Below are 15,923 nucleotides of genomic sequence, written 5' to 3' on the forward strand. Positions count from 1 at the left end.
CACAAACTATCTTGATACACTCAAACATCAGAGATAAGGAAATTTTCTAAGCTTTATAGTATTCCAGAAAATGTGCCCCTCGTCAGAACTTGGTGCCCAATAACATCTTGTGAAGCCTCCTGCGGATCTCCTTTGTCTTGATGGAGTAGATAATAGGATTGAGCATTGGAGGCACAAAGAGATAGACCAGGGATGTGAACTTGTGCACATATTCTGGGGCATTCTTTACAAACCTGTGCACCATTGACACACTAATCATAGGCACATAGAAGATGAGCACAGCAGAGATATGTGACACACACGTGTTGAGTGTCTTAAGCCTCTCTTCCTGGGAGGCGATGGCCAACACAGAACGCAGAATGAGCACATAAGAGAGGAGGATGAGCAATGAATCTACACCAAAGGCAGAGACGACAATGAACAGCCCATACATGCTGTTGATGGTGGTATCTCCACAAGGTAGGCGTATAAGGTCTGGGTGTAAGCAGTAAGAATGGGTCAAGACATTAGCCTTACAGAACGGCAGCCTCTTCAGGAGGAATGGAAGTGGAAAGACCATACAGAAGCTGCGGATGATGATAGACATACCCATATGGGCCACACGGGCATCAGTAAGCACTGAGGAATAGCGCAAAGGGTTACAGATGGCAACATACCGGTCAAAACTCATGGCCAGTAGAATCCCAGACTCTGTCCAAGAAAAAAAGTGTATGAAGAACATCTGGGCCAGGCAGGCATCGAAGGCAGTCTCTGGGATATGAAAACACATAGAAGCCAGCACCGTGGGCAGTGTAGAAAAGGACACCCCCAAGTCATTGACAGATAGAAGGGACAGGAAGTAATACATTGGCTGGTGCAAGCTCTGTTCCTCCTTTATGATGAAGAGAATCAGGGCATTGCCTACAATGGAGATAAGATACAGCAGCAAGAGGAGGGCAGTCAGCCAGTGCTCCAGACTCTCCATCTCTGGGAAGCCTGTTAGGATGAAGCTGGAAGTGCCTGAGGTGTTCGTGTGGAGGCTCCTCATCAGGGTTGCTGAGCAGCTGGTACGGAGATGCACCAGAGTGAAGAATAGGAAAAGCAGTAAGTGTCTCAGGGGTAGAAGGGAATGGATGGTTAGATTTCTATACCAAAGACCGTGGAAAGATCTGCAAAGAACAGACTTGATAAGCCCTCTCCCTTTCCCCATAGCCATCCTTTAACTCATTTTTTGGACATTTTTTCTTGTTCTGTCTTATTTTCAGAAGTTTACATTTCTATGGTCTTGCCTTCCTTGCCTCTGGTTTATAGACATCGTCATACAGTGAGTGCTAAATTGTGTCAATTCCTTAGAAGTTAAGGCTGATTTTTTTTTCCTCTTCTGTGCAAGTTATGACACCATTTGACTAGATTCTAAGCTGTATCTCTTCTTTTTTCCTGAACTCAAATATCATCCGAGTATCTCATCTCCTCTTTGCCGTTTGAGGCCCTCACTTACTCGCCAGAGGTCAGTAACCTCACTCCCTTCTGCTTCTGATTGCTTTTGATTTTGCTTCCTGTATGTTCATATGTTGCCTTAGGCCAAATATCATGAAGTTGAACTGTATGTACATTGACTTGAGGGGCTTAAAAATGCTATTCAGGCCACATGCATAGCAGTTGCTTCTGAAAGTCTGCAAGAAGGACTAAGGAATCCAGTAATAAAAAGTAATATAGTATTTTTCTTTCTCAGTCTGATATTTCATTTTATATGATTGTGTTTACTATATGTTTTCTTATAAATCTTGTAATCTAATGTTGCTTACAGAAAAATATAGAACATGCTTACATACATATATGTGTGTATACATACATACATAAATGTACCACATTTCCTTTATCTTCTTCCGCTTGTAAACTCCAAAGGTAATTCCAGAGTTTGGCTCTTTCCTTACCACATTTTATTCATTGTTTTTCATCACAGTGAAATGCATGTTGTTCTTTGCTTAGTATCGTTCTCCCTTAATAAACTATGAGCTCCCATCATTGCCTGCATTTCCTTTTCTTTTTAAATTATATCATATTCTCACTTATCTATTTAGTGGACGAGCATGTGCCATGACATATGTGAAAATTAGAAGACAACTTGTAGAAATTGTTTTTCCCCATCTACCATGTGGGTCCCAGGAACCAAGCTCAGCCTATAAAGCTTGATGGCCTCTGCCTTTGCCAGCTAACCCACCTTACATGCTCAGGCTTCTCATTTTCTTCTCGATGTTTAGGCAGGAAAAATGGCACACATTGTCTCAGGGGTTACTAGTTCTAGTTTTAAGCTCTTGCAAAATGTTATTAAATGTATGAACTGCTATAATAATGAGATATTAACACCTACACTGTGAGTGTAAAATCCAGGAGACAAGTAAAGTAATCTGAACTTACTTTCCCACACACTAACTGTAAACTTAACTTTCTAATAAATCATTTTTACATTTAAAGAGCATGAACATTGATATAAAATAAGCTACTTAATGTGAATATTCTGGTCTCTAGTGCAAGTCACCCATGGAATAAATGACAGATAAGAATGCAGCACTGAAAGCAGATTCTAGAAGGTTGAGAATGCCCTGTTCTGTTTCCAGTTTACTTCACGAATTCTAACCACTTTGCCAATCAAAGTCTCTTACGTATAGCTCTTGTCTGCTACCTATGAGAACATCACAGTTAATCACACTGAAGCATTGATTCCAATCAAAACTATGGATGCCAAACAGAACACCAGATGCCTCTGTGAGGCTTCATGCCGGGGCCTGCAGCTTAAATGGAGAATCAGGCCAGCACAGTGGGGTTGCAGCCTCTTAGGAGGAGATGCTGAATTGACAGCCTTTGCTGAAATCTTTCTACCCTAGTCATCTCAGAATCTGAAAGTTAGGAAAGAGGTTCCTGGGGATCCCTGTGAAAGAAGGGCTGTGGTCCTCATTTACCTTCTCAAGGTGGATCTGGTGGCTGGGAGGAAGGAGAAGCCAAGGTGTTTGCCCAGAGGAGAAACACCAAGTACTCTAAACCTCAGAAAACAGCTTTGCTCTTCATTTGTGCTAGTCTGTTTCCACTCCCATGCTCTGGGATCTATGAAGCTGCCTCTGGCAGTCCCCTGAGACGAAGGAGATGGTTAGAGCAATAGGAAGAGTGAAAACTCTTCAGCAAATGTGCTCCCCTGTGCTCTGTTATTTCTCTCACTTAAAGATATTGAGGAAGTTGAGAGTCAAAGGTCAGGTTGTCCTGGAGTGTCCATAATTTCAAGTATTCATTTGATAGAACTGAGACCCAGAAACGGCATATTTTGTATGCCAGCATCAGAGCTGATCAGAATCCCAGATCCGTGGAACCCCTTGATTCACAGAAGAGCTATTTCCACTAACTGTGCCATGACTCAAACAGATTTCAAGAAAGAAAAAGCACAAGTGCTAAAATCCAAGTTATATGGTGTTAGCAAATGGTAACCATCTAGGTTTGTCTGGAAAGCTACCTTATTGCCTGTTAAAAGCAGGACAAGAATATGCATGAGTACTAGCCCAAGGGGCATGTCCCACGAAAGCCTTCACTTACCAGGAAACTGGGACAGAGGGGAGGACATCCTCTTTGGACTCTAGATGAGAGAAGCATGGGAGAATGGCAAAGTAGAAGGATCCAGAGGGTCCTAGAAACCTACAAGTAGAACATTATGATAAACAGATTTGGGCCCAGGGGTCCTGCTCAAACTAAGGCACCAGCCAAGGATAATACAGGCGGTAAACTTTAAACTCCTACCCAGATCTAGCCAATGGTCAGAACATTCTCCACAGCTGAGTGGAGAGTGGCATATGACTTTCTCACGTACTCTGGTGCCTCACATTTGACCATGTCCCCTGGAAGGGGAGACCTGGTGGCACTCAGAGGAAGGACAGCAGGTTACCAAGAAGAGACTTGATACCCTATGAGCATGTACGGGGGAGGTAATCCCCCTCAGGAACAGTCATAGGGGAGGGGAATAAGGGGAAAAATGGGAGGGAGGGAAGAATGGGAGGATACAAGGGATGGAATAACCATTGAGATATAACAAGAATAAATTAATAAAAAAAAGAATATGCATGAGAGTTTGTTACCATGTGGCCAGACCTTTATTCAAAGCCAGCTTCACTAGGCTGGAGAGATGGCTCAGAGGTTACCAGCACTGACTCCTCTTGCAGATGACCTAGGCTCAGTGCCAGCAACAACTTGGCTGCTCACAACCATCTGTAATTCAAGCTATGTGAGAGATAATGGCCTCTTTTTGTCTCCACGGATACCAGTTACACAAGTAGTATGCCTACATATGTGTAGGCACAACACTCATGCAGATAAATAAAATAAAAATAAATACCTTTAAAAACAGTTTTAAACTCCAGACATTAAGCTTAATTCTCTTGGTTTTTAGATTCCATATTTGTAAGATGAAGGACATCATTGCCTTTCATTGAGCCCTGTGAGCCAATAGCACATATCAAGAGTTTGTGAAACAGTTGAAAAGTCTTGCTAGTCTTTCCCCCTAGAAAAGAAATTGAATAGGAGAAAGGTCAGTTCACTGCGGATACAGATTGATTTCTAAGATACACGTATAATTTAAAGCCTTAAAATTAAAGTGGGTGGTAAAGTACTACAACCAAACTTTTACAATGGAGAAATTGAGACTCGGGCTGAGAAGTCTGCTGGTATGCAGAGGGAAATGATTTACAGCATCAGAATTTGAACATAAATTATCCTGATGCACATGAAAATGCACACTGTCCATGCTATCTCTTATCAGGCTAGAGAACAGAGGAGAGACCGATGAACAAGTGCTCCAGCCAAGTGCACACCTTGAAGGAAACCTTATGAATTCACTTACTGCACCTAAGATAAGTACTAGATTATTCAGTAGAGAAGGTAATTGTGTTCATTTAAGGTAACACAAAAGGAAAACATTCTAAACCCTTGTATGTTGATCACATTGAAAAGCAATTTTTACGTATTGAAGTTTTTTTTTTTTACTGGAACTGTATAACTCCATTGAACAAACTGTCTTATACTCTTTTGAGAGTTTAATTTTTAAGAATAAAATTTTTATAAAAATAAAAATATGACTATATACAAATAAACATACACAAATATTTCACTAACTAAAACATGGAGTTACAGAAAAAAAATGAGATTTGAAGAACAGCATTCAAAAAGTAATCACAAAAGGTCAGAACTGGCCCACTCACCACAGGATTTTGTAAGCCAATGCATTGATTTTTAGAGCTTAGAACATATCCATTAGAGTTTCAAACATAGCTTCTTTTTAATAATAATTTTAAAATGAATGTATTGAGGATCTGAAAAACAATTCCTCCAAAGCTGGCTTTTTCAGAAGACTGTAGCTATGCAATGCATTCCATACATTGTGTTAAATCATGTAATAACAGACACAAATATGTGAATAATCATGAACAAAGCACTATTCTTCAACCATTTCAAGAAAGATAAAATGCTTAAGCAGTATCATGGATGACTTGCAAAACGTTGTTCTGTTGGAACCATCAAAAGGAGCTGATTTAGACTTCTTTGGATACATCCTAGAGTGACAAAGGTCGTGTAATTGTTATATATTTCATTTTTTGAGAAATCCTCATACTGTTTTCCATAGTGCCTAGACTAATTTATATTCTCCCCAGATGTGTGTAAGGATTCCCCACAGCCGCCTACACATTTGTTACTGGTTTTCCAGTAGCAATCATTCTGATTGGGTAAAGTGGAATCTCATTACTCCAAATTGCATTCCTGTAATGTCTGCGGATGTTGAATTTATTTTTCATTTTTTAAGTGAACATAATGAACATGCTATTGTGATGTTCGCATCTGTTTATTGCGGTCCCATTCACAACAGCAAAGATATGGAATATGTATACGTGTCCATCAACAGATGAATGGATAAAGTGGATGTGATTAATATATATATATATGAGATGTGTGTGTGTTGCGTTTGTAAGCTTCATTAATCTGTAAGAATAATGAAGGTATGTCATTAGCATGAAAGTGAACACAACTGAAAAATGCACTGTTAAATAAAAAAGTCAGATTGAAAAATAAAATTATCATAGTTTCTCTTATTTGTGTATATGTTTAAGATAGATATATAAAATTATATGCAGATATAGCACATTAAACTAAAAATAACTCTGAAAGAATGAAGGAGATTAATCCAATGAAGGAGTGAAAAGAAAAGGGAGAAGAGATTATCTTCAAAATACACTTAAAAATACTTTCATATAAATACCTTTATGAAATTCATCTGTATGTACAATGAATATGTGCCAATAAAAAGTACAAATAAACATGTGTGTTGGTTTATATACTAAATTTAACGTGCCTCACTAAAAATCACAGCCCATTTTTCCTATAAATAATATTACAAAGTACATCGTGTCAAAGGAATAGAATCACCACACCTCAAAAACAGTTGTCAGCTAGGAAGTCAAACAGTCTAGACAACGTCTCTTTATTGTCATCGTTGGAAATATACTGGTGGCATTTTTCCATTTCCACTAGCAAATGGAAATGGGGTGACTGAGAAAAATGAGCTGTGTCTCCTTTTATTTCCTGTTTAAAATCACAGAGAAAACAAGCGTCAATTTCAACAACATCACTGAGACAGATGACTAAAAGGAAAACTGTGTTCACAGGGATCTAATCACAAACTGGTGATTCGCATCTCACAGGACTTTCTGATGGTGCTCAGGAGAAACCTCATAATCCCCAGTACTTGTGCATCTATGTTAAGCATCTATGCCTTTTATTCACAATAGAATGGAAATGGAACAAGCCTACATAACTGTCACCTGATGAATGGATAATGAAAATGAGAAACACAGACACACAGACACACACACGCACACACACACACACACACCTTGAAATTCTGTTGCTGGAAATAACAATGAAATTTGCAGGTGAGTAGATGAAACTAAAAACTACTGTGCTGAGTAAAATAATCAAGGCCAAGAAAGACAAATGTCTCATATTTGTGGATCCTAGACCCAAATCTTTAGGTTTGTGTGTAACTTAGAGAAACTATAAACACCTAAAAAGTAGAAAAGGACTGTTGGAGGAGAGGGAAGGACTCCAGAGAAGCAAGGACAAGAGTGGGTTAGAAGGGGATCTGGGAAATGGGAAGATACTTAACTGGGAGGAATAAGTAAGTAGTAGGATAAAAAAAAGAAGAAATAATAATTAACACTAAAATTTTTGAAAATGCCACAAAGGAAAGTATTGTTTTATACACTTACTTTAAAATACATGTGTAACATATATGCCTAAAATATGCATATCCAGTATTAACACAGTTATCCCCCCACAGTGGGAAATGCACCCTCCAGAAGCTGTAGACTATCTAACAAAAGGCCAGTGTCAGTCAAGAAGAACTTTCATCCAAGTTGTTGGTCAGGGTGGAATCCAAGACATCACCCCCAATATGTGTGTGTGTGTGTGTGTGTGTGTGTGTGTGTGTGTGTGTGTGTGTGTACATGCTTTTGCTATTGTTCTTGGTTCTCTGCTAGAACTTCAAAGTAAAGTACCATTGCTGAAGACATTACATACTACAGTGACATAGGTTGGAGAAATCAAGCTGGAACTGCTCTAGAAGTTTCCGGCCTGAGGCCTAACTCTGATACTGTACTCAGAAGGTACTATGCAAGAGGCCAAGGGAAAAAAAACTATCAACAGTTCTACACTCTGATGCCTGACAGGGCCTGTAAAATATCCCTTATAGTACAGCAGTGGCATTTGAATATTTGGTGGACCCAACATCTGTCTTTGCCTGCTCAACTGGAAGGAACTCATCCCTGGTACTGTCAACCAATCATGAACCTGTGGCTGAGAAGATCACAGGCCCTAGGAAAAAGCTAGTACTGCTATATAACCAACAAGATATAGTTTTCAACCGCCCTAGACCTAGCCGTGCTTATTCCCACAGGTAAGTGCAGCTCTCATCTCCCATCAAAGAAACGTTGCTTTGAGGTGGATGGGGATTACTAGAGAGAGCCACGCGGCTGGCCAAAATGCAGAAAATAAGTGGCCACGTGATCCCCAGCCCAAATAAGACAACTGCAGCACAACAGTTACACCTAAGGTTCAGGGAACATCCTAGAAAAGGGGTAAAAAGATTGAGAGAGCATGAGGACGAGGACAGCAGTTGTACAATTCTGTCTCTGAACTGGTCAGGGAAGTTGTTGCCATGGACTCTCAACCAAACATCTGCCTTAAAAGACAACAGCTATAAACCTCCCAATGGATGGTGAAATTTTTCACTGGGGCCCACCCCTATGTAAAGAGCTACAAGCAGCCAATGAGCAATGAGTTAGGGAGAACCATTATTTGTTTGCTTATTTATTTTCTTATTTTCAGGGTTGAGACCCCAATCCTAAGCAGTGAGTCAGTCCTACACAAAAGCAAGTAAGAGTAGCTTTAATTAGATTCAGCAGGAAGTGTGTTTGTGTGTGTGTGTATGTGAGTGTGTGTGTGTGTGTGTGTGTGTGTGTGTGTGTGTGTGTGTTACAGAAGAGGTCATGAAATCAAAAGGGGATAACTAGAGGGACATGGGCAGAATTGGAAGGGGAAGGGTGGAAATGACGCAAATATGCACGTATACAAAATCCTCAAATAAAAATGCAAATCAGTTTTTAAAGAAAGTAAATAAAGCCAGGCATGGTAGTACACACCTGTAATCCCATCACTTTGAGGGGCAGAGGTGGATCTCTGTGAGTACAAGGCAATCTGGTCTACAAAGTGATTGCAGGATAGCCAAAGCTACCCAGAGAAATCCTGTCTCAGAAAATCAAAATAGATAGATGACAGATAGATAGATAGATAGATAGATAAATAGATAGATAGATAGATAGATAGATAGATAGAACATGAAGCTGAGAGGGTAGCTGGGAGTGGTAAATGGGTCTGGGGGAGATATAGGGGAAAGTAGGGGATGAATATGCTCAAAATGCATTGTATACATATATTAAATTCTCAAATAATTAATAAAATATTTTAAATGGAAAATTATGCACTTTATAACACTGATGCTCTTTAGTACTATTGGGTGGTTCTGATGAAAATAAATTTAGTGTGTGTCCCCCTAAAAGCAGAGAGCTTCTCCCACTGGGAGAATGAAAACTACAGTAGATAAGTTAGAGACTGGAAAACTGAGAAAAAATCAGGCCATCATCATCATCTTCAGGGAAATTAAAATAAATTAACAAGAAAGTACATGAAACCATGAATTAGGAAGATGTGCATCTAAACATTGCCAGGTTTCTGTAGAGTTGTTCCTTTAACTCTATTATTGCTTACACACATCTTTCATTAAATTACTAATTAACAGGAGAGATTTATAAAAATGAAGTGCATTTTAATTATATAAGTAAGCTAAAATATTAAGGGGCTTACATGGGAGAATCAACCTGAGAGATGTAGCAATAGTATCCTCCTACGCCATGTACCTATAGGTGGGCCTACATCCCGAACATAAAACACAGAATTTCACCACAGTCACACACACACACACACACACACACACACACACACACACACACACACACTATACTGCAGTCTTGAAAGTATCTCCACCATGGGAAGACATAGAATGTCTAAGTTTCATTTTTTTTTTTTTTTTTTTTTTGACTTGTTAACCAGTTTGGATTTATTGGTCAGAAAAGATATTACTAAGCCGGGTAGTGGTGGCACACGCCTTTAATTCCAGCACTCGGGGAGGCAGAGGCAGGTGGATCTCTGTTAGTTTGAGGCCAGCCTGGTCTATAAAGCAAGTCCAGGACAGTCAAAGCTACACAGAGAAACCTTGTCTTTTCTTTTCTTTTCTTTTTTTTTTTTTGCAAGTTAAAAAAAAAATGTTTATTTAAAAATACATATCAAGAGATTTTTATCTGTACTGTGATTTTGTCTCTGACGGTATTTGCAGGAGAGCTTTCCATATCTGCCTCTACAACTGCAATTATGCTTTTATTGATTTACAACTTTTTAAATTTTTTATTAATTTATTCTTGTTACATCTCAATGGGTGTTATCCCATCCCTTGTATCCTCCCATTCTTCCCTCCCTCCCATTTCCCCCTTATTCCCCTTCCCTATGACTGTTCCTGTGGGGGATTTCCTCCCCCTGTATGTGCTCATAGGGTATCAAGTCTCTTCTTGGTAACCTGCTATCCTTCCTCTGAGTGCCACCAGGTCTCCCCCTCCAGGGGACATGGTCAAATATGAGGCACCAGAGTTTCATTTTAAACTGGGCTGTGTTTCTAGAAGTTGGTCTAGTCTGCAAGTTCATTAAAGGACCAAAACTTAATGACTTGCCCTCTCTGCTACATGCATTTATTAAATTCTTTAAAGAATTTCAATGATTTTATAAAGTGGCAAATTATTTTATCATGTCCTAAATTGAATCATCCTGTATATTCCATGTATTTTATTACACAGCCTTTCCTACCATTTTAATTCTTTCATTAATAGATGTGAACGTATATTTATAATGTAAGTGAAATTTAGCTGAGTTTCAAAAAACTAAAAATATTATCTTTTAACATAATTTATATAAAATAACATTTATGTCACCCTAAAGGACAGATGGATACCATACTATATAGAATAGCTATGAATAATGGTGTGTATATGTGTGATAGAGACAGTGATTTTAGTTATTATCTCTTGACCAAACTCTGGAGAAAACAGTCTAATTCCCATTGAAAGTTTTTCCATGTTAATGAGAAATCCAAGGTGAAATAAGACTTTTAATTAAAAACTGGAAGCATACGATGACATAATGGGAGAATAATTACAAGAATGCCTACTTTTCATTTTTTTTTAAAGGAAATGGAATACATGCTTTTTTGACAAATTATGACGTGACCTGTTTTACCTCACCAGAGCCTGTTGAGTGAATCCTAATCATGCTGGTGTTATGATATGGCATCTGATAATAAGAATTCCAGTAGGAATTTCAGTGACAAAATAAAAAGAGCTGCCTTGTCTGACCTCAGTGGGAGAGGATGCACCTAGTCCTGCAGAGATTTAATGTTCCAGGGCAGGTTGGTACTCATGAGGGACGTCTCCCTCTCAGAAAAGAAAAGAGAGGGGAGAATTGGGGAAAGGTATGTGGGGAAAGTCCCAGGTGGAGGGAGGAGATGAGATCAAGAGGTAAAGTAAATAAATAAATTAATGGAGAATCCAAAATAGAAAAACTAACAAAAACAACAAAAACCCCACAGAATTATAACAGAATAATAAATAAATATGCTACTCATGTTTCCACTGTAATCACTATGGTAATGAATATGAGATTATTATTTGCACAAATTAATAAGTTATTTTTATTTGTTTTTTTTTAAAGATTTATTTATTATTATGTATACAGTGCTCTGCCTGCACATACACCCTCAGGCCAGAAGAGGGCATCAGATCACATTATAGATGGCTGGGAACCACCATGTAGTTGCTCGGAACTGAACTCAGGACCTTTGGAAGAGCAGTTAGTGCGCTGAACCTCTGAGCCATCTCTCCAGCCCAATAAGTTATTTTTAAGAGAAAATTATCCCCTGTAATAACAGGGCTTCGGAGCACAACTTCCTGCAGTCAGGACAAACATCCTCTGGATCTAGAACTTATAATATGCTCCTGCTCAAATTTTGGTCCCCAGCAGGATTTTAGAAAGCCTTCTACGAATCTCCTTGGTTTTGATGGAATAAATAACAGGATTGAGCATAGGGGGAACAAACAGATAAACGAGCGACAGGAGCGTATGGACATACCGTGGGGCATGCCTCCCATAGCGAGCAGCCATGGACACACCTACCATGGGCACATAGAAGATAAGCACAGCACACAGATGGGACACACATGTGTTTAGGGTCTTCAGTCTTTCTTCCCTGGAGGCAATAGCCAGGACAGAACGAAGTATGAGGACATAAGACAGAAGAATAAGTGCAGAATCCAGCCCAAAAGTAGAAATGACTATGAACAAACCAAATATATTATTAATAGTAATATCACCACAAGGTAGACGAATCAGATCTGGATGCAGACAGTAGGAATGGGAGAGCACATTAGCCTTGCAGAAGGGCAACCTCTTTAGAAGGAAAGGTAATGGGAAAACCATGCAGAAACTTCTAAGGAAAACACACAAGCCTATCCACATCACCCGGGCATCGGTGAGCACCATGGAATAGCGCAGAGGGTTACAGATGGCTACATAGCGATCAAAGCTCATGGCCAGCAGAATCCCGGACTCCATGAAAGAGAAAAGGTGGATAAAGAACATTTGGGACATGCAAGAATTAAAACTGATTTCTCTTAAGTGGAAGCAAAACACAGCCAAGACCGTGGGCAGTGTTGAGAAAGACACGCCCAGGTCATTGACTGACAGCAGAGACAGGAAGTAGTACATGGGCTGATGCAGACTCTGTTCCTCCTTGATGATGAAAAGGATCAGGGCGTTGCCCACTATGGAGATCATGTAGAGGACACCGAGGAGCAGGAACAGCCAGTGCTGGGAGTTCTCCAGCCCTGGCAGTCCTGTCAAGATGAAGGGAGGCAACCCGGAGCTGTTGTGGGCTTCATCTCTCATTCTGGGACTCCCTCAAAGATGTCAGACCTCTGTTCTATAAAGAAAATAAATTCATATTTTCATGCATGTCCTGAGGCTTATTAGTTTTTCTCTTTTCTATGTATTCCTTCACTTTAGAGAAATTTTGACCACAATAGTACTCAACTTTGCCTCTCATTGTACAAAAGACTTCTGAAAATTCTGAGTTGTCCCACTGAGTTTACCTGGAAATAGACACTTGCCCTCCTTCTCATCCATGTCTATTGCTTTTCTTACCTTTAAGGTCATAAACTCAGCTTGTCAATATATTGGAATCAGTCTTTTCTAGTACCAATATAAAACTCTATCAGTTCCGAGGTCATCAATTAGTATGCCCCCTCTTTTGAGGCAAAACATTTGCTCATCAGACCATGATCTTTTCCTCTATCTGTATTGTGATGGAACTGAGCCTCTACACTCTAAGCTCCCTATACCTATAGGCTAGTTGTTTATAGCTTCCAACCATTCATCCGGAATGAGGATAAATAGGCAGGAAGATAGTTGTCCAAGCTGGATGGCTCATGCCTGCTATGGCCATTCAGAGGCAGAGACTGAGTGACTGTAAGTACTGGGAATTATTAAGATGTATGAGAAGACCCTGCCTCTAAAAGCATCTATCCATAGTGATAACCACTCAGGCATTCCCTATGCTTGCACTTTCCTCTTCACTTTCTACTTCTTTCTCATTTCTGCACCCATTCAGCTAACGACATCCTATTTCTCTGTGAGCTTTATGATTTACTGAAACTAAATTCCTAACAATTTTGTTCATAGTCAACTTTTACTTAGTTCCTGAAGGCTATGAATTAATAGTCACTTCTCTAAGTAACAACATTGCAGTCGTGCATGCAGTTCTCTCTTTGAATGACCTCATCCTTACACCTTAGAAAAGGACTCAATCACAAATAATGCATGGAGAACACATTTTTTTCATTACCTAATGCATTGACAAGGTAACACTAGATAAGACTACTGAACCAACGTGCTCCTTCCAGCACATCTCTTCATATCATTTTACCTGCAGCCCTGTATCAGAATCAAGATACCACATTGCTTGTCCATGGTAACAGCCACCTCAATCTTCATTAAAGAAAAGAAAGCTCATCTTACAGGTTTCTGATCAGAAGATGCCATCTCCTGTGACACGTGGCAGATTATTATATGTAGTGCTGTCTCCCCTCTTTTCAGACGCTCCTTTAGGAACACGTTTTTACTAAGGTCTTTTATTATGTCCTAAATACTAGACTTTTCTTATACAAGTATAGGGGTGGATATTGTATTCATAGAGTCGACATTCACAATGCAGTTTTATGGGGTACTGTTTCCAAGAAATAAATGTCTGATGAAGAAAGAGAGTTATGTTTCTTAGAACAAGAGCAACAGAGAGAAAACAGAAGAAAAGAGAATGAAGAAGAAAGCATGCAGAAAAAAGAAAAGAGAAGAAAGTCTAGGGGAGAGAAGGAATGGTAAAAGAAGCATACAACAGAACAGAGGAGAGGAGAGGAGGGGGAGAGGACAGAAGAAGAGAGGACAAGAGAAAAGATGAGAGGAGAAGAGAGGAGAGAAGAAGAGAGGAGGGGAGGGAAAGAGGACAGGAGAAGAGAGAAGAGGAGAGGCAAGGAGAGGAGAGAGAAGGGAAGAAGTAAGCATAGGTTTTCCTTCTTCCAACTGAAATGTAATCTTGGTGTTTCTAATCTAATAGAAGAATCTTCACCCTTGGTCTTTGGAGCACCAGATTTTCAGGTCACCTACCTGAGAATCACAAGAATGGCCAATGTGAAGAAAGAAAGAGCATCATTGGGGAAGGTGCCCTACATATATCCTTCTCTGTACTGAAGATTATATGATTTCATCTGGAAATTCCCATAGGTTATTATCAGCTCAGGTGCTCATGGGCTTCTGGGAATAGAGAGCATCAGCAGCATCCACACATCCTGGACTTAGCATTTCATTTCTCATGGGGTTATGACACAGTGAAATGATCAGATTGTTGAGAAGAAATGACTCCTCAAATTTATATAGCTTACCAGAATTGTCTAAATCTAAGTCTTCAATGTATTCTATAGGCATCCCAGTATACATGCATGTCTGCATATGGCATTATTAGCCACAGAAATACTGAGTCTCATAACAGAACACGTATATCCCGTATAAATTACAACACTTAATGTGATCATGACATTTACAAACCTCACCTGATCATTAGTGAATCTGTGCTGCAGCGTGGTCAGAAGCACTAGTCCACACTGCTGGTCACACACAGTATGTGAATGCAAATCATGTCATAAAGACATTCCTCCCGGTAAGAAAGTGCTGAGACCATTGCTATGCGCTCTTTACAGATGGCTACAGAACACCTGTTAGGGAGACAGTAAAGTTGTGGAAGAGTCATAGATGAAAACATTTCAAGAACTTTAATTTCTGAATGTACCCACCACTTGACTGAGAACCAATCCCACCCCAATAAACTTCATTTCTCTTCTATAAATAGGTAATGACGTGTGTCATACAGCGACAGGAATGACTGCAGAAGTGCCTGGCGATCACTCAGTGCACTGGCTGTCATGTGGTACTCAGTATGGATTAGCCAGGATGTTAACTTTGTTATGATTAAGTCCCAACAGTATGATGATCGACCAATGTGCTCAGCCAGCATGCTTGGAAGAGCTTCCCTTTGAAAATACACTAGAAAGTTTGTCTGAAAGGATTGATGGTGAATAATAGAAGATTCACCCATGAAACTGTGTGTGTGTGTGTGTGTGTGTGTGTGTGTGTGTGTGTGTGTGTGTGTACACGTGCATGGATGGTTCTGTAGATGCAGCCCAGGTTCTAGGCAAGCACTCTACCACTAAAAACACCCACAGCTCTTTACCGGATGTTGCAAGCCATTTTCATTTGTAGCATAAGACAGCTTAATGTGATGAACTCATATTTTAGCCTTAAATAATCACAACCAACACACATGAGAAAAACATTGACTCTAATATTTACCTTATAGTTGCCTTTGCTGGGATATCATGAGCAGTGACCAAGGTGTCTTTTCTTAATTAAATTTATACCACCTTCCCACAAGTAATAATGCCCATGCACTATTGTTATGAGTTTTATGTATGAGTTGGTTTTAAGTCATTTAAAATTTACATCATACTCACAATCTGCTATTATCTATATATTGCATCTGATAAAACCAAGGCAGAGTAGGCTAATTAAGTTTACTGAGGGCTGAATAGATGGTTTTATGGTTAAGAGCACTTACTGTTCTTGCAGAGAGCCAGTTTGGCTTTAGCTTCCAC

General features: G+C 39.6%; 2 protein-coding genes across 3 annotated transcripts; both read right to left on the minus strand.

Annotated features, from left to right (window-relative positions):
- Window positions 1-82: 82 nt before the first annotated feature.
- On the minus strand, window positions 83-1,027 carry LOC127192233 (olfactory receptor 51I2-like). The gene has a single exon (XM_051149558.1). It carries the CDS (start codon window positions 1,025-1,027, stop codon window positions 83-85), a length of 945 nt encoding a protein of 314 aa, XP_051005515.1.
- Window positions 1,028-11,661: 10,634 nt separating this feature from the next.
- On the minus strand, window positions 11,662-13,168 carry LOC127192234 (olfactory receptor 51I2-like). Of its 2 annotated transcripts, XM_051149560.1 has the most exons (2): window positions 13,138-13,168; window positions 11,662-12,575 (listed from the first exon to the last, which is right to left on the minus strand). In XM_051149560.1, the coding sequence occupies exons 1-2, from the start codon at window positions 13,166-13,168 to the stop codon at window positions 11,668-11,670; spliced, it is 939 nt and encodes a 312-aa protein (XP_051005517.1). In that variant the 3' UTR covers window positions 11,662-11,667. The 2 variants fall into 2 exon arrangements, with proteins under 2 accessions (XP_051005517.1, XP_051005516.1); XM_051149559.1 differs by lacking the exon at window positions 13,138-13,168 and having other exon boundaries at window positions 11,662-12,612.
- Between the last annotated feature and the right edge of the window lie 2,755 nt (window positions 13,169-15,923).

Source organism: Acomys russatus, chromosome 7 (assembly GCF_903995435.1).
Source record: "Acomys russatus chromosome 7, mAcoRus1.1, whole genome shotgun sequence".
NCBI classification, from domain to species: domain Eukaryota; kingdom Metazoa; phylum Chordata; class Mammalia; order Rodentia; family Muridae; genus Acomys; species Acomys russatus.